At 44.8% G+C, this 25,076-nt stretch overlaps 1 protein-coding gene across 3 annotated transcripts in view; it reads left to right on the top strand.

Moving 5' to 3' along the window:
- The window catches only part of GRAMD1B (GRAM domain containing 1B), a 309,236-nt gene that overhangs the window by 198,254 nt on the left and 85,906 nt on the right, over window positions 1-25,076 (top strand). For all 3 annotated transcript variants that reach the window (XM_040326384.1, XM_040326383.1, XM_040326385.1), the window contains one exon: window positions 18,020-18,040. In XM_040326384.1, coding sequence (XP_040182318.1) covers window positions 18,020-18,040 — 21 coding nt within the window. The remainder of the gene's footprint in view (window positions 1-18,019; window positions 18,041-25,076) is intronic.

Raw genomic sequence — 25,076 nt, 5'->3', positions numbered from 1 at the left:
GTGCTGGGCTGTGGAGGACGACCGAGCGACCAGCTTGGGCTCTCAGTGGCTCGCTGACCATATGGTCGTGATCCTTTCCGAGCCTGGACCAGCTCTGTAACGTCAGCTAACAGCAGACGTCAGCCCGCTGTCTGCTGAAAACAGGTCACAACAGTGGGGCATTTAGCTAAAAGCCTGAGATTGAGTTCCTGAAAGCCCAACTCCATGCACAAGAATGCAGGGGGGCCACACTGCACGGGTCGATCCCTCGATCCATTGCAAGGCGACGCTCCTCCACGGTTCAGTGGTGGTCTATGGGTCCTACTGTGGGCTTATGATATCAGGAACAGTCCACACCTCAAGACTGCTGGAGCGAAGGGGGGCCATACTGGTCTTGTGCTGGGAGGATCGGAGGATTAGGTAAGTAAATCTCCTTTCTCCGAGGAAAAAAACGAGCAGTTAACCCGTGCTGTGCAGTGCAGGTCCAGCCCCACTGCATGGGAAAACATTTGTTTCTTTTTTGTCCTGAGACGGGATTGAAGTTACATTATGCTCATCTCTATATAGAACGGGGTTTATATAATTTTACTGAAATTGTATCATTTTGATCAGGTCAGTAAACTTGCATTCATGGTCATTATGCTGAGAATGTTGTATACCTCAAGGTTTTTCACCTTAATGGATTCTATGCGGGTGACAAACCTTCTGTAGTGCAGCAGCTCCCCCCCCCCCACCTTTTACTTACCTGAATCCGATCATTCTATTGATGTGGACGAGCACAGCAGCTCCAGCCGCTTTCTTCGAGTCCTCATTGGATAGGTCGATAGCAGCATGAGCCATTGGTTCCCGCTGCTGTCAATCAAATTCGGTGACACGGGAGCTGGGGTTCGGGACTGGGTCCTGCTGTCTGTGTCAATGGACTTAGCAGCAGGACTCGGGAGCACGCCTGCACGAGTGCCCTCCATAGAATGTGGCTCTCCGTGGGGGCACTTGAGAAGAGGTGGAGCCAGGAGCGCTGCTGAGGGACCCCAGAAGAGGAGGATTGGGGCCACTCTGTGCAAAACCCTTGCACAGAGGAGGTTAGTATAACAACTAACCTTTACAACCACTTTTAATGGCCACAAGCTTCATTCTTCAGATGATCTTTCCTGGATTTCACCTAAAGGAAAAATTGAGTGTATTTTAGTGAATACACAAAACGAAAATTTGGGCTTTTCCTTCTAAGCAACATTCAGTTTTTGTAACCTTTTACTTATATTGCTAGTATTTTCATTCTGAAAGATGGTCCTATATTCATGCAAGCAGTGCATATACGGATGTGTAAACTTTGCCTTTATTGGCCATCTGTATATTGGGCAGACCAGAGATTAGACCTTTCATTTCAGTCAGTCTGAGCAGACAAGTACAAAAAATAAAAATACACAGGGAGGGAGAGAACCCCAGATAGCAAGGATAACGTGAGTGTTGAATTGTAAGTCTTGTTAACTTGCTGCACATTTTCTCGCAAGTTGTACACTTGTAGAGCACTTGAGGTTCCAGTTGACGTTTTCCCAATTTGTAGCAACTTTGCATGGCAAGTCTCTAGCAAGAGTAAAGTTGCAGTGGTGAGTCTACAGCAAGAGCTCTCCAAGTCTACAGCATGAAAGTTAAACCACAGTGCCCCCTGTGGTGGGATGACTATTGCACAAAATAACTGAACCAGAACTTGCAGCAGACTTGCAGAATGTTTGCAAAGAAAGTTGATCTGGAGTCATGCAATGCGGACTTGCTGCAATTGTGCAAGTGAAGCCTGACAAGTCTAGCAATAGCTTGGCAAGTCATTTTCAAACTTGCAGCACAATTGCTTACTATCTGGGAGAGCACCTCTGTCTAAGCAGAATGATAAAAAAAAGCTATATATCATAATAAAGTGACAAGTATTGCACTCATGTGCCAATAGATGTACACGGCATGAGCTAGATTCAGGTAGCTCGGCGCATCTTTGCTCCGGCGTAGCGCATCTCATATGTGATACGCCGACGTAACTCTGAGAGGCAAGAGCAGTATTCACAAAGCAATCGCCCCATACGTTGCGCTGGCGTAGCGTAATTTGGTTGGACGTAAGCCCGCCTAATTCAAAGTAGGCAGGTAGTGGGCGTGCTACATTTAAATTAACCGTGACCCCATGTAAATGAAGGGCCGATCGAAGGGCGCATGCACAGAATCACGTCGCATATACTCCCTAAGATACGCCGGCTCAATGCGAAGGACGTGAACGTAACCTACGCCCAGCCCCATTCACGTACGACTTACGTAAACGACGTAAAATTCGAAGGCTGTTCCGACATCCATACCCTAACATGACTTACCCCTGCTTTATGAGGAGTAACTGTACGCCGGACGTATGACTTGCGTAAACGGCGTAGCTTACTGCGACGGGCGCAAGTACGTTCGTAAATCGGCGTATGTAGCTCATTTACATATTTGACGCGTAAATCTATGGAAGCGCCCCTAGCGGCCAGCGTAAATATGCGCCCAAGATCCGACGGCGTAGGAGACTTGCGTCCGTCGGATGAGGCCAGAATTCAGGCATATCTGGTCTTGAGAATAAGGCGCATAGATACGACGGCGCATCTGTTCACTTACGCTGCGTATCTGTAGATACGCCAGCGTAAGTGTTTTCTGAATCTAGCTCAAAATCTATAGGGTCTGTAAAAACGTCATCTTATTGGGTTTCTCCAACAGGCATGAAAGATAAATTAAAGCAAGAGAAGGAACACACAATAATGCACTTGCATGTAAAAAGTAGAACACTGGCATTACTCAAGGGATCCAGCAGGTGTCATCCTTCTATTGGTCCCCAATGGAAAGTGCATAGAAGATGAATAGAGAGCTGCTCCTGGGAATAGCCTCACCAATGAATGTACACTCTGTGTAGTATGTATTGTAAATCAGTGAAAAGGTAAAAACACAATATTACTTTCACAATAATAATAAGTTTAGACACAGGCATTATTCAGACATTCCAGCAGGTGAGGTCATAGTTACATAGGTTGAAAAAAGACTCAAAGTCCATCTAGTTCAACCATAAAAAAAAAATGATACAATCCCATATACCCAATTCTATAGTTGATCCAGAGGATGGCAAAAACCCCAGCAGAGCATGATCCAATTTTTGCTGGCAAGCACCTTGACAAAGGGGACTCCGCCCTGGAGTGACTTTGATAAAAAGCCAAATTGTAAGGTCAACAAGTGGCAAAGTCATGGGTGGTCGAGGCTCATTGATGCACATGAAGAGCAAAGGCTGGCCTGTGTAATCCGATTCAATAGAAGAGCTACTGGAGCTCAAATTGGTGAAAAACTGAATGCTGGTTGTGACAGAATGACAGAAAGGTGTCAGAACACGGAGTATCGCAGTTTGTTGTGTATGGTGCTGTGTAGCTGCAGACCGGTCTGGGTGTCCATGCTGACCCGTGTCCAAAGCCAAAAGTGCCAAAAATGGGCATGTGAGTAACAGAACTGGAGCACGGAGCAATGGAAGCAATGGTCTGGTGTGATGAATCCCATTTCCTTTACATCATGTGGATGGCCTGATGCGTGTGCGTCACTTACCTGGGTAAGAGATGGCACCAGGATGCTTTTACACTGGGGCGGTGCGCTTGCGGGACGCAAAAAAAAATTCCTGCAAGCAGCATCTTTGGGGCGGCGCAGGATCGCTGTATACACCGCTGCCAAAATGCACTGCCCATTGAAATAAATGGGCAGCGCCGCAACACGGGCGCTTTTAACCCCTTCTTTGCCCACTAGCGGGGGTTAAAAGCGTCCTGCTAGTGGCCGAAAAGTGGCGCTTTACAGCGAACGCAGCACCGCCCAAGTGTGATAGTAGAATTACTATGGGGCTTCCGTTGTTGGATGTGTCTTCTGCATCCACCTCCACAGAGAAGCTGCCGCTGACAGCTCAGCGTGGGATCAGACTGGATCTGCTTCAGAAAAGATATGTATAGCGATTTTCTTCTTTACAGGGCCAGAAAGGTTAGTCTTTGATTGTGGATGCCAGTAGATTTACAGATTTTAGTTTTAGCCTGAACTTCTACTTTAAAGGACCTTGGTGCCAAATACCACAGCATACCTTCAGAAGGTTAGGGGTGTCCATGTCTCTACGGGTCAGGGCTGTTTTGGTGGCAAAAGCGAGACTTACTCAATATTAGGTGAGTGGTCACAATTTTATCTCTGGTGTATATTTTCTGTATTTGAATTATTTTTTTCAAGCCTCATAAAGCATAGATTTAACAGCTGATTTTCTTTTCTGTTTACATTCATAAAACATTTTTTTAATAATTTTTGTCCGTTTTAGTTGGGCTTTTTAAACAGGCGTTGAGTGTTTTCCCCTAATATGATATAATCAAATCCAACCACTAGGTGGCATTACTGCTGAGGTGTTGCCATTGAAGCTCCAGTCCCAGAGCTGTTGATAGTAGTTGGAACTGACTGTGTATAGGGAGACCACAGTTGTGTATAACTTTATAGCTCTATATTCCAATGATTGAGTATTTATTATATAGTTTATACTGCTAGACAAATTGGTTTCCCGTACATTAATATATTTTATCCACTGTCATTCACTTCAGTAGCACATTTTAAATGTGTAAGAAGTTCAACTCTCTTAAAATGTAGTTATTACCTAAAAATTGTAAACGGGCAAGGCACATGAATGCGCTATTTAATTCGTCCTTTGGGCACCACCCCCTCCCCCCATTGATTGCAGTGGTTGTATTATTCTGACTCAAACCACAAATTCCTACACCCCAGATTTCTTTGTAGGCATTTGAAGCAAGGTTAATGAGACTGCATTTCAGGTGGGGGAAGTACGGCTCCATGTTTGGGTGGGAGAGGAGAGGCTCCATGTATGGGTGGGGGAAGTGGGATGCCATGTTTTTGGTGGGAGAGGAGAGGAGAGGCTCCATGTTTGGGTGGGAGAAGTGGGACTCCATAGCGTGGGTGGGGGAAAGTGGGACTCCATAGCGTGGGTGGGGGAAAGTGGGACTCCATAGCGTGGGTGGGGGAAAGTGGGACTCCATAGCGTGGGTGGGAGAAGTGGGACTCCATAGCGTGGGTGGGGGAAAGTGGGACTCCATAGCGTGGGTGGGAGAAGTGGGACTCCATAGCGTGGGTGGGAGAAGTGGGACTCCATAGCGTGGGTGGGAGAAGTGGGACTCCATAGCGTGGGTGGGGGAAAGTGGGACTCCATAGCGTGGGTGGGAGAAGTGGGACTCCATAGCGTGGGTGGGGGAAAGTGGAACATCATAGCGTGGGTGGGGGAAAGTGGGACTCCATAGCGTGGGTGGGGGAAAGTGGGACTCCATAGCGTGGGTCGGGAAAGTGTAACATCATATCGTGGGTGGGGGAAAGTGGAACTCCATAGCGTGGGTGGGTGGGGTTTAGGAAAAGGATGTTCATCTGGGATACCTATCTAAGCAATATGAAAAGCCCTTTCGGAACTCTTCCCAGCATCATTACATGGCTTTTTTATGCATAGACTGACCTGGACACTTTTTAAACAGAAATAACTAAAGACGAAAACTTTTTCTAGCTGGGTCTGTCTGTATGTGACACAAAACGGAAGATATATTGTAGGTGTCACTATGACCCAATACCTGGACTTCTCACTGAATATAGATAATGACTCTCTGCCAAATTGGGGAACTCGGGTGGATATCCTGGAAATGGTGCTATTCCTAGTAGTGAACCAGCTTTGTATTCTGACCTATGGCCATGTACTGGTCAAGGTGACCGCCCACAGCGGCGGGTCTTGCACTGTATGTCAGTAATGTTTCACAATGGGTTCACTCTGCGTGCCCCTCGTGGTACGATCGTCATTCTTTGAACAGAGATTTTACTCTTCCATATCAGTGCCCTGTCAGCAGGTTGTCTTACTCAATCCCATTCACCGGTTGGGTTCAGTTCAGATATTTATAGAACATGTTAAAAAGGTTAAATGTGATTATTACACAATTCTATCAGTACAATCTCCTGTCTTAGCGGATTAATCCGTCTATATTCTCACTCTCAAAGAACGGCGTGTCAGCCGCTACAGGTGTAATATTATTTAACAACAGTAATTACTCGTATTTCTTCACTTTGTTCAGCCTCGTGAGAAGTTTTCACAGAGAATGTCGATCGTTCCATAAGCTGCACTGCACGTGATTGAGATAATCAACATCAGACCCTTTCTTCCTATAGATTCATTGTTGTTACTGTGAACTACATACTATGTCATTGTATGTCTGTTCTATGGATTCCATGGGTAATACATATTAGTAAATATTGGGTGCACATACAATGGATATAAAAAGTCTACACACCCCTGTTAAAATGTCAGGTTTCTGTGATGTAAAAAAATGAGACAAAGATAAATCATTTCAGAACTTTTAATGGGACCTATAAACTGTACAACTCAATTGAAATACAAAATGAAATCTTTTAGGATATGGGGGGGGGGTAAAAATAAAAATGTGGTTGCATAAGTGTGCACACCCTCTTATAACTGGGGATGTAGCTGTGATTAAGCAATCGCATTCAAACTCATGTTAAATAGGAGTCAGTAGACACCTACTATTCTTTAAAGTTCCTCTGATTAACCCCAAATAAAGTTCAGCTGTTCTAGTAGGTCTTTCCTGCCATTTTCTTAGTCGCATCCTACAGCAAAAGCCATGGACCGCAGAGGGCTTCCAAGGCATTTGAGGTTTCAGTCAGGAGAAGGGTACAAAAGAATTTCCAAGGCATTCGATGGACCATGGAACACAGTGAAGACAGTCATCATCAAGTGGAGAAAATATGGCACAACAGAGACATTACCAAGAAATGGACATCCCTCCAAAATTGATGAATAAATGTGATGCAGGGATATCTGGCAAGTACTGGCTGTGTGGTACATGTGACAACAATCTCTCGTATTCTTCATATGTCTGGGCTATGGGGCAGAGGGGCAAGACGGGAACCTTTTCTTATGAAGAAAAACATCCAAGCCCGGCTAAATTTTTGAACATTCACACTGCCTGCACACTAAGGGCCCCATTCACACTGCCTGCACACTAAGGGCCCCATTCACACTGCCTGCACACTAAGGGCCCCATTCACACTGCCTGCACACTAAGGGCCCCATTCACACTGCCTGCACACTAAGGGCCCCATTCACACTGCCTGCACACAAAGTCCCTATTCATACTGCTCTGTTGCATGATCACATTTTTTTTTTGTACGTTTTCACGTGACACGCATCGGGCAGCCCATTTATTTAAATGGGCAGTCCTATTGTGTGACAAATGTGCCAAAGAAGCTCCTTTTTTGGATGTAGAGCTTGGTGCTTTATTTAACCCATGGTTTACCGCATTTGTCGTATGCAAGTTTGGGGTACTGTGGCACTGCAAGTGCGGTGTGTACTTTTGCCATGGTTTGTGAACACATGCCAAAATGTGTGCGATCACGGCACATGCAAATGTGAATGGAGCCCAAACCGGAGTGATTTAGTATGCAGGTGGATGTCATGTGTGGCTTCAGTGAGGGGGTGGTGTGATGTGTGTTCACATCACACAGTTGCCTTTTTTATTTTTTTTGTCAGCTTTATTTGAAGTGCACAAAGTGACACAGTGGTGGGGTGTGTTACACTGCTGCGGGGTGACATGCAGCGACTTCCTGTGCGCTGCGATCAAATGCAGCATGTATGCATCTCATTGCAGCTTACTGCACCATCCCTCTGGGCTGCAGTGTGAACAGGGCACATACAAAACAATTGCTTTCCATGTGCCATAGTGGTGACTGGCGCACTTCCAGTGTAGAGAAACACCAGTCACTGCATGTGTGAAGGGTACCTAGAACGGTGTAAACGTGACACCTCCGTGCTAAGAATTCACGGAAAAGAAGCTGGCCTTAACAATGTGCAAAGGCATAAACCACTTCAGAGAGGAGACTGGGCCCTAATGATGATTTCATAGTTCCACAATATATGTGCTTTCATTCGTAGAACAATCTTCCTCTGGCGCAGTCTTAGCCCGTGAAAAAAAAAACTTGCAATTAAACCATATAACAACACTTGGGTTTGGGTGCTAAATATTGCAGAACACATTTAACACACTTTTTTATTTTATTTTTTGTGAATTGACTACTTTTGGAATAATTCAACATGAGTTATTTTTTATTTCTATTACAATTTTCTTTAAACATCATACAGAAGTTTATGCTCAAATATTCATCAGAAAATTAAGTTAAGGCAAGGATGCATTATCCAATATGATCGGTGACCATGACCAATTAAAAATAAACAAAACATAAAAAAAATAAAAAGCATTATTGGGGAGACTTTACTCTGCCCCGGCAGCATCCTATCAAATATCTTTATTATAGTATAATAGAACCAATAGCAAGAAAAGTGAAAAATAAATAAAAAAAGTTTACATAGTTAGGTTGAAAAAGAAAAAAAAGTCCAAGTTCAACCAAAAAAAAAAAAAAAAAAATACAATCCCACATACACAAAAAGAATCCGAAGAGAGTAGGGTGGGTCCCCTCGACACGCCCCCCCCCCCAAAAAAAAATAGCCCAGCAGTTAGGGAGCCTGGAGATGAGCAATCCGGGGATTCTACACTTTTTCAAACCTTGCTTGCTTATCTTGTTATATACTAGCCAGTTTTTCATTGATCATAATCCAGGATATTTTGGTAACATTGATTACAGGTGATTTCCCTGCACCTGCTATAGTTAGCCGCTAAAATAATGAAAAATATGAGCGTTCGTAGATGTCTGGTGATCTCCTCCGGCAGATTAGTGAACAGACGCGTTTTGGCTCCTCTGGGTATATTTTGTCCCATCACTGAATAGATCAGGCTGAACATCCTGATCCAGAAACGTCGGACCTTCGGGCAAGACCACCAGACATGATACAGATCTCCTCCATGTCTGAAATCCTGAAAGCATAGGGATGAAGTATCATGGTATAATTCTACATAGGGATGAAGTATCGGGGTATAATTCTGCATAGGGATGAAGTATCAGGGTATAATTCTGGTAGTGTTGTAGGAACAAGGTACCAACGCGATAGCGCTTTGTAATTTTTCTCCACCAATGAGGTGTGGCAGAGTATGCCCTTGTGCACCATGGTTGACCATTTCGTCTACACCTCCTCCTCCATTATCTCCTCTAGGTCTGATTCCCATGCCGTTTGATAAAAAATGAATGTGGTATTTATCCTTGAGGCTGGTTTCACACAGGCTGTCCGATCCGATCTGCCTGTCAGTCCATCAGGTGGACATAAATGGGCCCTGCATTGTCCTCTATGGAGTGGCGGTCTCAGAGCGGTATCCATTCCCCATCTGTCCAGGGGATCAGATGACAGTCGGCTGGATATGGACAGGAACTACGTTGCCATCTGGCAGCCCCAACGGAGCTGTGTCTATTCGACATAGCGGAGCGGATACGGACCTGTCAGCCGCCTGCTCAGCAGAGAGATCCCCTGGATGCGCATTACAGACACTGCCCGTGTGAAACCAAACTTGGGCTTCATGGTTGGGGGGGGGGGGGGGGGGTTGCACAAATGCATGGTTCAGCTGCATTTTTCCTGCCCGCTAAATGCCTCCACTGTATGAAATTTATTATTTCATACAGTGGAACCTCTAATGGCGAGTAATGCGGTTTACAAGCGTTTCGCAATACGAGCTGTTTTTTAAGAAAAAATTCTGACTCGCTTTGCGAGCGTTGTCTCGCAAGACTAGCAGGATCCAAGCCTCTGGGGTGTGCAGTACCGCATTTGGCAAAGGGGGGTGGGTGCGCCAGTGAATGCTCGGAGACACTCTGAGATGCTTGGAGACACTCGGTTCCCAAGTGTCTCTGAGTGGTCTCAAAACGTCTTTGGCGCCCCCCCCCACCTCTGGCCACATGCAGTACTGCATAGACAAGCAATGGCTGTGGAACGGATTATCTGAGTTTCCATTATTTCCTATGGGGAAACTCACTTGGATATACGAGTGCTTTGGATTACAAGCATTCTTTTGGAACAAATTATACTCGTAATCCAAGGTATTGCTGTATTTGAATTTACAGACTAGTCTAAATAAATATTGGCCGGGGGGGGGGGGGGTTCAGTTCTTTGGAATGGTATAAATCTATAAATGGCTTCTGTTGTCATCCCCGTGAGCATATCTGGTGTAGAGCGAGCTCGGTGTATGGGATCCGCTCTCTTCTCCTCTATGTGAGATGCAGTGACAGCGTGCACCCCGTGCAGTTCCAGCGCTGCGCCATCCTAATTACAGCCTCAGGAACAGGCGCCCCGTGATGTGGAGCCGAGTTCTCTGAAATCGCCACACTCAGCCATTTCTGATCACATCGTCGTTGTTCTATTTCAGAACCTCCATTGTAAACATTAACCCCACACTGACCAGTCCAAGTACATTTCCAGACCAACCGGGGAGGGGGGGATAGCATTGAGTTTGTTGGATTTCTATTGCATGACTTGGGAGCTTGTTACTCTAGCAGTATCTGTGCGCCTAACCTACTTATTAATCACGGCGTCCTCATTTGCATTTGGAGCACCACAATTATACGTGTCTAGATAATAGATCATCCGATGTTCAGAGCTGATTAACTGGTAAAGTCTATGTAAAGGCAAAATGTATGTTTTAGTTTTGAAACGCGTTTAATAGGGTTTACACCTCTGTCAGATTTTTGTTTGGGTCTATGTGCCTGTTGGGTAGACTCTCCCTCTTTCTTTGTCCTGTTGACCATTGTCGGTGAGACAGAAGGTGATGGCAAAGTCGGATATTTTCTTGAACAAAAAGTTTGGTTAAATTTTCCAATAATGGTACTTGTTCTGGTGACAACTGTCCCTCACTTTGTAGAGCGTTCCTCTTATTTCCTGTTGTGTCCCCAGGACAGGAAGTGTAGGCAAATCTCCCCGAAAGGATATATGCACCCTTCTTTATCCAAATAAATGTACTTTTATTACATTATAAGTTAAAGCAGTGGTCTCTAAACTGCGGCCCAGGGGCCAGATGCGATCTTTGCATGCTTTTATCTGGCCCTTGGGGCACTATTCTCATCCACTGATACCAACAATGGGACATAATTCCTCCCACTGACACCAATGAAGGGACATAATTCCTCCCACTGACACCAATGAAGGGACATAATTCCTCCCAATGACACCAATGAAGGGACATAATTCCTCCCAATGACACCAATGAAGAGACATAATTCCCCCCACTGGTACCAATGAGGGGACATATTTCCCCCCCACTGACACCAATGAAGAGACATAACTCTCCCCACTGATACCAATGAAGGGACATAATTCCCCCCACTGATACCAATGAAGGGACATAATTCCCCCCACTGATACCAATGAAGGGACATAATTCCCCCCACTGATACCAATGAAGGGACATAATTCCCCCCACTGACACCAATGAAGGGACATAATTCCCCCCACTGATACCAATGAAGGGACATAATTCCCCCCACTGACACCAATGAAGGGACATAGGGCCAGATTCACAAATGAGATACGACGGCGTATCTCTGTTTCTATCTATGCGGCGGATTCATAGAATCAGTTACGCATAGATAGCCATAAGATCCGACAGGTGTAATTGTTTTACACTGTCAGATCTTAAGATGCAATACCGCGGCCGCCGCTGGGAGGAGTTTGCGTCGTAAACCAGTGTCAGGTATGCAAATTAGGAGTTACGGCGATCCCCAACGGTTTTTCGCATTCGCTACGTCGCCGCTAGTCTAGTTTCCCGTAGCAAAGTTAGTCGTTTTTTTTGGTGCCTTAACTTTACACAGCAATCGTATTGCTGTGTAAAGTATGGCCGTCGTTCCCGCGTCGAAATTTTAAAAATAACGTCATTTGCATAAGCCGTCCGGGAATACGGAATTACGCTACGCTCGTCGCCGTTAAAAAAATTACGTCACGGCGCGCAAAGCACAGCAGGAGTTAAGAAACGGAGCATGCGCAATAGGTCCGGCGCGGGAGCGTGCCTAATTTAAATGGCACACGCCCATTTAAATTGGCCCGCCTTGCGCCGGAGGCCACCGGCGTAGTTTTCATCGCAAGTGCTTGGTGAATCAGGCACTTGCGATGAAAAATTGCGGCGGTGTAACGTATCTACGATCCGTTACGCCGCCCTTTGTGAATCTGGCCCAAAATTCCCCCCCAATGACACCAATGAAGAGCCATAATTCCCCCCCACTGATACCAATGAGGGGACATATCCCCCCCCCCCCCCACTGACACCAATGAAGGGACATAATTCCCCCCCCCCCACTGATACCAATGAAGGGACATAATCCCCCCCCCCCCACTGATACCAATGAAGGGACATAATCCCCCCCCCCCACTGATACCAATGAAGGGACATAATCCCCCACTGATACCAATGAAGGGACATAATCCCCCCCCCCACTGATACCAATGAAGGGACATAATCCCCCCCCCCCCCACTGATACCAATGAAGGGACATAATTTCCCCCCCCCCCCCACTGATGCCAATGAAGGGACATAATCCCCCCCCCCCCCCCACTGATGCCAATGAAGGGACATAATTTGTATAAACATTTGTACTATTCTTTGTAAATGTAATGACCGGCTGAATGTTGTTCAAAAGTACTTCCAACATTTCTTTTGCTTTTAACATTCGGTTTTGGAATGACTCGCTTCTCGTACAAAAACCTCATTCACTGTTAGAAATGTGTTCATTTGAGAAAACCTTTCCATCCTGCTCTTTGTAATCTTCTCAGTGCTGTGGCTGAAATGAACGTCCGTTTGACCCCACTACCGATTTAGAAAACTGAACAAATGTTTTTAGAATTACAATTTTTGAACGAAACTTCATTAGTGTATGGCCAACTTTAAAGAATCAATCAGATTTCTAGAAGTAGACACTGAATAAGATCCGATCTTCGTCAAAGTTGTAATATAAAGACGGAGCAAACGTGAAGCTGCTGACATTACCCCATCTTTTTTATTCTATTACTCATCTGTAGATTAGTGTAGATAAAAATGCAGCGCTAGAAACACATCTGAAAATGAACTAAGACAATGTTGTGAATCTCACACTCAATAGTAACGCGTTTCGTCTAACTAGAAATCCTCCTCCCAGATGTCTAGTTAGACGAAACGCGTGGAAATGGGCTCCACTGCTGCCATTATACATGTACCAAAAGCGCTGTTTATCTTCTTAAATGTTGCTAGTGCTACCCTTGAGAGCCATTTGAAGACTTGTGGGATTACCTGATCCATTTATCAAAGGTCGCCAGATTTGAAGCCTTCATCTTTAGTGTACACCACCACAAGCCTGTTGTACGCCCTTTTGGGTTCAAACATTCTGGTAAGCCTTCATCTAATTGGTGGTGGATTATCTACTTGTAAAACTTTCTTCACCAGTTTTCACTCTTGATGTCAGGAGAATGTTACGAACATTTGGCTTTTATTCATTACATTTTTGGACTCACTACACTATGGGTTTCTACAACTTATGGATTTCACGTTTATTTGTTTTCCATTATTGATGTATCGTCACTGTGAACATATTTAACCACTTGAGACCCGCGCTATAGACGAAAGAGGTCCACAGCGCGGCTCAAGTGCCGGGTGGGCGTCCCTGGACGTCCTGTTGTTTACATTCCCCGTGCGCGCCGCTGGGGGCACGCAGCGGGTAAACACTGTGCCCGGCGCATCGCTGGGAAGCGGATGCGCGTGCCTGGTGGCCGCGATGTCCGCCAGGTACCTGCGATCAGCGGTGACAGCAGGGACGTGAAGCTCTGTGTATAAACACAGAGCTCCACGTCCTGTCAGGGAGAGAGGAGACCGATCTGTGTCCCTTGTACATAGGGACACTGATCGGTCACCTCCCCCAGTCAGTCCCCTTCCCCCACACAGTTAGAACACACCCAGGATACACATTTAACCCCTTCCTCACCCCCTAGTGTTAACCCCTTCACTGCCAGTCACATTTGTACAGTAATTAGTGCATTTTTATAGCACTGATCGCTGTATAAATTTGAATGGTCCCAAAATTGTGTCAAAAGTGTTCGATATGTCCGTCGCAATATCGCAGTCCTGACAAAAATATCGCAGATCGCCGCCATTACTAGTAAAAAAAATAAATAATAAATCTATTCCCTATTTTGTAGGCGCTATAACTTTTGCGCAAACCAATCAATATACGCTTATTGCGATTTTTATTTTTTTTTTTAACAAAAATATGTAGAAGAATACGTATCGGCCTAAACCGAGGACATTTTTTTTTTAAAAAAGTTGGGATTTTATTATAACAAAAAGTAAAAAATATTGTGGTCTTTTTTTGTTTATAGCGCAAAAAATAAAAATCGCAGAGGTGATCAAATACCACCAAAAGAAAGCTCTATTTGTGGGAAAAAAATTATAAAAAATATAATGTACAGTGTTGTATGACCGCGCAATGATACCAATGAAGGGACATAATTCCCCCCACTGACACCAATGAAGGGACATAGGGCCAGATTCACAAATGAGATACGACGGCGTATCTCTGTTTCTATCTATGCGGCGGATTCATAGAATCAGTTACGCATAGATAGCCATAAGATCCGACAGGTGTAATTGTTTTACACTGTCAGATCTTAAGATGCAATACCGCGGCCGCCGCTGGGAGGAGTTTGCGTCGTAAACCAGTGTCAGGTATGCAAATTAGGAGTTACGGCGATCCCCAACGGTTTTTCGCATTCGCTACGTCGCCGCTAGTCTAGTTTCCCGTAGCAAAGTTAGTCGTTTTTTTTGGTGCCTTAACTTTACACAGCAATACGATTGCTGTGTAAAGTATGGCCGTCGTTCCCGCGTCGAAATTTTAAAAATAACGTCATTTGCATAAGCCGTCCGGGAATACGGAATTACGCTACGCTCGTCGCCGTTAAAAAAATTACGTCACGGCGCGCAAAGCACAGCAGGAGTTAAGAAACGGAGCATGCGCAATAGGTCCGGCGCGGGAGCGTGCCTAATTTAAATGGCACACGCCCATTTAAATTGGCCCGCCTTGCGCCGGAGGCCACCGGCGTAGTTTTCATCGCAAGTGCTTGGTGAATCAGGCACTTGCGATGAAAAATTGCGGCGGTGTAACGTATCTACGATCCGTTACGCCGCCCTTTGTGAATCTGGCCCAAAATTCCCCCCCAATGACACCAATGAAGAGCCATAATTCCCCCCCACTGATACCAATGAGGGGACATATCCCCCCCCCCCCCCCCACTGACACCAATGAAGGGACATAATTCCCCCCCCCCACTGATACCAATGAAGGGACATAATTCCCCCCCCCCCACTGATACCAATGAAGGGACATAATCCCCCCCCCCCACTGATACCAATGAAGGGACATAATCCCCCACTGATACCAATGAAGGGACATAATTCCCCCCTCCCACTGATACCAATGAAGGGACATAATCCCCCCCCCCCCCACTGATACCAATGAAGGGACATAATTTCCCCCCCCCCCCACTGATGCCAATGAAGGGACATAATCCCCCCCCCCCCCCCCACTGATGCCAATGAAGGGACATAATTTGTATAAACATTTGTACTATTCTTTGTAAATGTAATGACCGGCTGAATGTTGTTCAAAAGTACTTCCAACATTTCTTTTGCTTTTAACATTCGGTTTTGGAATGACTCGCTTCTCGTACGAAAACCTCATTCACTGTTAGAAATGTGTTCATTTGAGAAAACCTTTCCATCCTGCTCTTTGTAATCTTCTCAGTGCTGTGGCTGAAATGAACGTCCGTTTGACCCCACTACCGATTTAGAAAACTGAACAAATGTTTTTAGAATTACAATTTTTGAACGAAACTTCATTAGTGTATGGCCAACTTTAAAGAATCAATCAGATTTCTAGAAGTAGACACTGAATAAGATCCGATCTTCGTCAAAGTTGTAATATAAAGACGGAGCAAACGTGAAGCTGCTGACATTACCCCATCTTTTTTATTCTATTACTCATCTGTAGATTAGTGTAGATAAAAATGCAGCGCTAGAAACACATCTGAAAATGAACTAAGACAATGTTGTGAATCTCACACTCAATAGTAACGCGTTTCGTCTAACTAGAAATCCTCCTCCCAGATGTCTAGTTAGACGAAACGCGTGGAAATGGGCTCCACTGCTGCCATTATACATGTACCAAAAGCGCTGTTTATCTTCTTAAATGTTGCTAGTGCTACCCTTGAGAGCCATTTGAAGACTTGTGGGATTACCTGATCCATTTATCAAAGGTCGCCAGATTTGAAGCCTTCATCTTTAGTGTACACCACCACAAGCCTGTTGTACGCCCTTTTGGGTTCAAACATTCTGGTAAGCCTTCATCTAATTGGTGGTGGATTATCTACTTGTAAAACTTTCTTCACCAGTTTTCACTCTTGATGTCAGGAGAATGTTACGAACATTTGGCTTTTATTCATTACATTTTTGGACTCACTACACTATGGGTTTCTACAACTTATGGATTTCACGTTTATTTGTTTTCCATTATTGATGTATCGTCACTGTGAACATATTTAACCACTTGAGACCCGCGCTATAGACGAAAGAGGTCCACAGCGCGGCTCAAGTGCCGGGTGGGCGTCCCTGGACGTCCTGTTGTTTACATTCCCCGTGCGCGCCGCTGGGGGCACGCAGCGGGTAAACACTGTGCCCGGCGCATCGCTGGGAAGCGGATGCGCGTGCCTGGTGGCCGCGATGTCCGCCAGGTACCTGCGATCAGCGGTGACAGCAGGGACGTGAAGCTCTGTGTATAAACACAGAGCTCCACGTCCTGTCAGGGAGAGAGGAGACCGATCTGTGTCCCTTGTACATAGGGACACTGATCGGTCACCTCCCCCAGTCAGTCCCCTTCCCCCACACAGTTAGAACACACCCAGGATACACATTTAACCCCTTCCTCACCCCCTAGTGTTAACCCCTTCACTGCCAGTCACATTTGTACAGTAATTAGTGCATTTTTATAGCACTGATCGCTGTATAAATTTGAATGGTCCCAAAATTGTGTCAAAAGTGTTCGATATGTCCGTCGCAATATCGCAGTCCTGACAAAAATATCGCAGATCGCCGCCATTACTAGTAAAAAAAAAAAATAATAAATCTATTCCCTATTTTGTAGGCGCTATAACTTTTGCGCAAACCAATCAATATACGCTTATTGCGATTTTTTTTTTTTTTTTTAACAAAAATATGTAGAAGAATACGTATCGGCCTAAACCGAGGACATTTTTTTTTTTAAAAAGTTGGGATTTTATTATAACAAAAAGTAAAAAATATTGTGGTCTTTTTTTGTTTATAGCGCAAAAAATAAAAATCGCAGAGGTGATCAAATACCACCAAAAGAAAGCTCTATTTGTGGGAAAAAAATTATAAAAAATATAATGTACAGTGTTGTATGACCGCGCAATTGTCATTCAAAATGCGTCAGCGCTGAAAGCTGAAAATTGGTCTGGGCACGAAGGGGGTTTAAGTGCCCAGTAATATGATGGTTAATCAAAGATTCCCACATTTCTTATTATTGAGTTGTGGGATTCACAACATTGTCTTGGTTCCTTTTGAGATGTGTTTCTAGCGCTGCACCTTTTATTTTTATATTATTATCTTTGTAACTGTCTATTTGCTGTGCTAGCTGCTGTTCATCATTTAAAGGGACAGCGCGGTATTACACTTCCACTTTTCATCTTGTTACAGTGTAGAGGACTACAAATGTAATGGGGATGTAAACACTTATTTTATCGCATTATCTTCATTCACGAATGTCATTCTCTATATCGGAGCGCTGACCTTCCAATGTGACGATGGCACCGAGTATAATGGAAGATGCAGTCCAGCAGTCGCTGTGCCTTTTTTACAATGTGATGATGTCTGTAATAACATTTTCATGCAGTGGTATTTCTATATGACCTAGTTTTTCTATAATCCTTGTTCTTTTCTGTAATCCTTATGATGTTAGTATCTTTAATGAAAAGGAAGAGATGTTAACATGTTTTTCTTTCTCTTTACAGAAGAGCCAGAGCTGGTACAATGTGAGTAAACCTCTATTCCAGTTTCATCTTCTTTATGTGCTTATTAATGTCATGTCTTTTGGCTTATCTGTCTTGCTGCTTGAATTTAATGTTTACTGCTTTCAAGTCGCAGGTAAGTGCTGCCTCCTGCTGGCCACTTCGCAGCATTGCTCCTCTCAGCTGCACTGGTTGTTTCTGATGTTTGGGGGGGAGTAGTCGTGTGGTTATCGTTTTTCTTCTAAGCTTTCCACATAAACTGGATGCTTGATTACATCTTCAGTTAAAGGCTGATTCCAGACACAATCATTTAGTTTTTGGAGTGGAATTGTTTTAAAGCTCCTATTTTTTATTTTATTTTTAAAGCGCAACCCTATGTCAAGGCTATGCTTGCACTGCAAGGGTTAACCAGCCCACGCACAAGTCTTTTTTTTTTATTTTTTTTCAACTAGCAATTGGATGGGGGAATTCTCTACCGAGCCTTTGTATTCGTCTTCCATAGATATATATATATATATATATATATATTATACAGTACAGACCAAAAGTTTGGACACACCTTCACATTCAAAGAGTTTTCTTTATTTTCATGACTATGAAAATTGTAGATTCACACTGAATGCATCAAAACTATGAATTAACACATGTGGAATTATACATAACAAAAACGTGTGAAACAACTGAAAATATATTTCATATTCTAGGTTCTTCAAAGTAGCCACCTTTTGCTTTGATTACTGCTTGGCACACTCTTGGCATTCTCTTGATGAGCTTCAAGGGGTAGTCACTTGGCGCAGCACCCCATCACTCTCCTTCTTGGGCAAATAGCCCTTACACAGCCTGGAGGTGTGTTTGGGGTCATTGTCCTGTTGAAAAATAAATGATGGTCCAACTAAACGCAAACCGGATGGAATAGCATGCCGCTGCAAGATGCTGTGGTAGCCATGCTGGTTCAGTATGCCAACGTCATTTGGAGCAATGCGCACTGGGATACGTCCACGGACGGCGCATGCGCCGTTCGATTGAAACATCATTTACGTGGGGTCACGCTTAATATACATAAAACACGCCCACAGCTTCAACATTTGAATTAGGCGGGCATTACGCCGGCCCTAATACGCTACGCCGCCGTAACTTCGGGCGCAAAATCTTTGAGAATACCATACTCGCCTCTCAAAGTTATGGCGGTGTAGCGTATAGGAGATACGCTACACCCGCCTAAAGGTATGTGAATCTAGCCCGAAGTGTTCTCGGGTGCCCCTGCAGGTGGTAATCCATTCTTTCGTCTCCAAGATCTCCATCACCTTCCCAACCCAGTTCTGCTCGCTCGGGATGCGCTAACTTCTCCAGTGGATTGGTATGAGGCGTTTCGCAGCATTGAGAATGTGGGGGGAGAGCGTTCCATTTATAGCGAGAGAGAGGGATGGGGGGATGTGGAGCAAAAAGTGCTTAGGTGAGAGAGGAAGATCTGTACCCAGACTGTCCGATATGTGTTTATGAATAGTAGACCAAAAGGGTAATAACAATGGACAATCCCAGGCCTTTGTATTCTGATGGCGGTGCGGATCGATGAACCGACTTCTGTACATCAAGCCTGCACATACATGTGTTGTAATTCGGCCAATTTAAGAGGTAACCAAAGTTCGATCCAGGTATGGCCAGCTTTTATTGATAAAAAATAAAAGGTGGTTTATATATCTGATCCCTCGCTCCTCCCTGCAGCTTCTGCACCCACGTGTTCTAGGGTTCTGATCGATCTGCTCTGGACATGAGGACACCTTGGGACGGTTCATCACCGGATCATGGGGAAGTGGAGAATCCAGTAAAGTCAAATGGTTTCCCCTCTCCCCTGAACAAAATGAGCTATTAACCCTACTGCAATTGTTTTTTTTCTAAGTAACAAATATTTCATACTTCACCGCTCTATGTGGGGGTTTTGCACAGAGCAGCCCCGATCATCCTCTTCTGGGGTCTCATGCTGGCATTGGGGCTCCTTGCCATTCTGAGTGTCCCCATAACAAAGCGCTTGCTATAAGGGCACTCCTGCTGGGATAATCATGAGCCGGGTTCTCTGTGTCCGTTGACACACAAAGCTCAGCTTGGCCCCTCTCCCGCTCTCTCCTCATAGCCTGTGATTGACAGCAGCAGGAGCTAATATCTCCTGCTGCTGCCTCCTTGTCCTGTGACAAGAAAGAGAAGAGAGACACTGCTCTTGTGCACATTGCTGGATTGAGATTGGGTTCAGGTAAGTATTTGGAGGGTGGGGGGGAACACAAATAACGTTTTTTTACCTTAATGCAGAGAATTTATTAAAGTGGAGTTCAGGCCAAAATATGACTTTTAAGATAAAAATACCCCTAAATACTTGTGCAATCTCACAAAGGTATGCTGTAAACTATGCCCAGTTTTCTATTTTTGCAGCATTATTGTCTTACTTTGTGAAGTTCCTGCACAGCGCAGCCATCGCCAGTGTGGGCATCAGAAGCCACAGTGTCCTTACTGGATTCTGTGAATGCTGGCTACCCAGCATGCACCTGCTGATTTTGCGCATGTGCAGTGCGATGCAATTTTGGTCAGCTTGATATGGCATGACTCCAGTAATATTTAACATTGGCTTCTATGGAAAATCTTGGTCAGCTTGACATGCACTGAAGCAGTGCCATGTCAAGCTGACCAAGATTTCCCATAGACGCCAATGTTAAATGCTACGGGAGCCGTGCCATGTCAAGCTGACCAAGATCTCCCAGGAGCCAATGCAAAGTTGGAAATGACTTACCGCGCCGTGGCCCCTAAAGGAGGAAGTGAAAGGGGTTGTAGACCCTCGTGTTTTTTTCACCTGAACCACATCCATACCAGCCCATTGTAAAATGACGTCCACAAAGGACCTCTAACGATCCGGGTGGATGTCATATGACGTCCTGGGCTTTGTGGGGGGATATCTGAATGATGCCTGCAGCTAGAGGCATCATTCAGATATCCTTCTCTTCTGCCGGCGATTCTGCACAACGTAAGAACGATCATAGCGGCGGTTCCACCGCTAGATCGTTCTTACAGGCGGTGGGAGGAGACATCCCCCCCTCCCGCCGCCATCCGGTGCTTCTCCGGGCTCTCCCGTGCCATCGGGGGCCCGGAGAACGAATCGTCCGGCGCTGGCAGGAAGCATAGAGATGACTGGTGACCAGATGGTCACCAGTCATCTCTATGACCGTCGGAGGACCCGGGCGCGATGTGATGACGTCACGCCCGGGTCCCCGTAAGTAAACAAAGCCGCAATTGCGGCTGCTAAGCAACACTGATCATTAGATCGGTTAATTTTTTTTCACCGATTTCATGCTTTCCAGCCAGGAGGAGAGATGTGGGGTCTTATTGACCCTGCATCTCTCCATAAAGAGTACCTGTGACAAACCATTCCTATTACAAGGGATGTTTACATTCCTTGTAATATGAATAAGTGATAATAAAAAAAAAAGTAAAATAAAGTGTAAAAAAATAAATAAATATGTAAAAAAAAAAAAAAAATTTTAACGCCCCTGTCCCCAGTAGCTCGCGCGCAGAAGCGAACGCACACGCAAGTCCCGCCGACATATGTAAACGCCGTTTAAACCACATATGTGAGGTATCGCCGCGTGCGTTAGAGCGCCAGCAACAATTCTAGCACTAGATCTCCTCTGTAAATCTAAACTGGTAACCTGTAAAAAATTTCAAAGCGTTGCCTATGGAGATTTTTAAGTACCGAAGTTTGGCGCCATTCCATGAGTGTGCGCAATTTTAAAGCGTGACATGTTAGGTATCCATTTACTCGGGGTAACATCATCTTTCATATTTTACAAAAAAATTGGTCTAACTTAACTTTACTGTTTTGTTATTTTTTTAATTCATGAAACAATTCTTTTCCAAAAAAAAGGCGTTTGAAAAATTATTGCGCAAATACCGTGCAAGATAAAACGTTTCAATGACCGTCGTTTTATCCCCTAGGGTGTCTGCTAAAAAAACATATATAATGTTTGCGGGTTCTGCGTAATTTTCTAGCAAAAAAAATATGATTTGTACATGTAGGAGAGAAGTGCCAGAATAGGCCTGGTATGGATGTGTGTATAAAAGCCCGGTATGGAAGCGGTTAATGCATCCTATGCATTAAGGTGAAAAATCACCTTGCACTGTCCGGCCCCCCTGAGCCTCCGTTTTACTTACCCTGAGCCCCGAATTTCCGTGGGCATGATCTCACTTTGCTCTCTCCTAGGCTTCTCGGCTCTTCATTGAAGTGCAGCCATTGGCTCACGCTGTTGTCAGTCAAATCCAATGACGCGGGGGGCAGGGCCGAGTCATACACTAAGAGGCTATGGACGCCGAGTGAATGACTCTAGAGCGCGCCCGCAAGGTAACCCCTTCAGGATGGAGCTTCCCAGAGGGGCGTTATCTATTGCGGGGAGGAGCCTCAAGAGCCGCCGTGGGACCCCAGAAGAGGACAATCGGGGGCCACTCTGTGCAAAACGAACTGAACTGTGGAGGTAAGTATGACATGTTTGTTATTTAAAAAAAAAAATTAACCTTTAGTATCACTTTAAATTGGATATAGGCATAAATCAGTTGAGTGAACAGAAAAAAAAAAAAAATTGCCAATAAATTTTAAGGATGCACATTAGTGCTGCATGGTGTGGAGTGAAAAATGTGGGTGGAACTCCGCTTTAAGGTAAAAATAACCTTCCACCTTTACAACCACTTTAAATCCTCTGTTCCTGCTGGCTCGATTCCCCTCACTGTAAGTTTGGCAGGACAATGCGGTCACCCCATCTTTTTTTTTTTATTGATATTATGCTTTTCTATTTACAGTTGTGCTTAAAAGTTTGCATATCCTGGCAGAAATTGAGACATCTTGGCTTTGATATTGAAAATATGACCAATCATGCCAAAAAACTGTCTTTTATTTAAATATAGTGATACGATGAAGCCATATATTATCACATAGTTGTTTTGTCTCTTTTCAAATCTTAATGATAACAGAAATCGCCCACATGGCCCTGATCCAAAGTTTGCATACCCTGGAATGTGTGGCCTTGGTACAGACACGCAAGGTATCGTACACAGATTAAAATGGTAATAAAGGGTTCATTTTCTACAAGTACCGTATTTATCGGGGTATTGCGCGCTCTGGCTTATAGCGCGCACCCCTAAAGTGGACCCGCATTCCTGTAAAAAAAATGTTTTAGTACTTACAGTTTTGGTGTCTTGCGTGGCGTCCTTCGACGGCCTCGTCGGGTCCGGCATCTGTCTGCGGCTTTGGTGGTGTCCTCCTCGCCGGGTCCAGCGTCCTTCTGTGGTGTCCTCCCCGCTCGATCCCCGTCTCCCGCGCTGAGTTTTAACCACTGCGCCGGCATATACCGAGCACAGTACACTCGGGTATAGTCGGGCAGGCTCGGCTCCTCTCGCGGTCACGTCCTGTGCGTCCTGTACGCGAGAGGAGCCAAGCCTGCCCGACTATACCCGAGTGTACTGCGCTCGGTATATGTCGGCGCAGTGATTCAAACTCGGCGCGGGTATCGGCGTATATCGCGCACCCACGATTTTGCCCTGAATTTCAGGGCAAAAAAGTGCGTGGTATACGCCGATAAATACGGTATATATTTTAACGTTGCAATTAGTGTCTGTGTATAGTCAATTTAGCTCTCACATGAATGCACTGAGCAGACTAGATACTGACCCATGGGGAGCCAAAATAACCATCAAAAGACCTGCATAACAAGGTAATGGAACTTTATAAAGATGCAAAAGGATATAAAAACATATCCAGAGCCTTGAATAATGCCGATCAGTTCAATCACTGATTTAAGAAGTGGAAAATTCTGTGATCTCTTGATACCAAGCCTAGGTCAGGTAGACCAAGAAAGGTCACAGCCACAACTGCCAGAAGAGTTGTTTGGGATACAAAGAAAAACCCACAGGCAACCTCCGCAGAAATGCAGGCTGCTCTGGAAAAAAAAATGGTGTGGTTGCTTCAAGGAGCACAATCCGATGATACTTGAACAAAAAAAGTTGCCAAAAAAGCCTTTACTGCGCCAATGCCACAAGAAAGCCTGGTTACAATATGGCCAGCGACACCTTGACATGCCTCACAGCTTCTGGCACACTGTAATCTGGAATGACAAGACAAAACTAGAGCTTTATGGTCATAAATATAAGCGCTGTGTTTGGAGAGGAGACATAGGCCTATAGTGACAAAAATACCATCCCAACTGTGAAGCATGGTGGTGGCCCACTGATGTTTTGGGGGTGTGAGCTCTAAAGGCACAGGGGAATCTTGTGAAAATTGATGGCAAGATGAATGCAGCATGTTATCAGAAAATACTGCCAGACAATTTGCATCCTTCTGCAGGAAAGCTGCGCATGGGACGCTCTTGGACTTTTTAGCACGACAATGACCATAAGCACAAGGCCAGGTTGACCCTCCAGTGTAAAGGGTGAAGGTTCAGGAAAAGGTGAAGTTTCAGGAGTGGCAATCACAGGCTCCTGACGATCATGTGGTTCATGCAAGACGACCAAAGACTTTTCATGACCTGGAGGCATTTTGCCAAGAGGAATGGGCAGCTCTACCACCTGCAAGAATTTGGGGGGCCTCATTGAAAAAACGGCACGCTGTCATTGAAGCTAAAGGTGGCAATAATACACTGTATTAAGAGCTAAGGGGATGCAGACTTTTGAACAGGGGTCATTTCATCATTTGTTTACTTGTTGCCATGTTTTGTTTTAGGGTTGTGCCATTCTGTTATGACCTTCAGTTACAGAATATGAATCCCATAAGAAATAAAAGAAATGCGTTTTGCCTGCTCACCCGTGTTCTTTTTTTTTTTTAAATGGTACATATTGTACATTACCAAGTCTCCAAGGGGATGCAAACTTTTGAGGACAACTGTATCTATTCTGGGTTCAGTTCTTTCCACAGAAAACATCTGCATGGAGTTTGGATGCCCCCTGTATTTGGGTGGGTTTCCTCTGGGTGGTCTAGTTTATCCTCAAAATACAAAAAATACTTCTAGGTAACCTGCCATGTGAACCAACTGCCCCC

This window comes from Rana temporaria, chromosome 10 (assembly GCF_905171775.1).
Source record: "Rana temporaria chromosome 10, aRanTem1.1, whole genome shotgun sequence".
NCBI lineage: Eukaryota > Metazoa > Chordata > Amphibia > Anura > Ranidae > Rana > Rana temporaria.
This window is presented reverse-complemented; position numbering and strand designations above follow the sequence as displayed.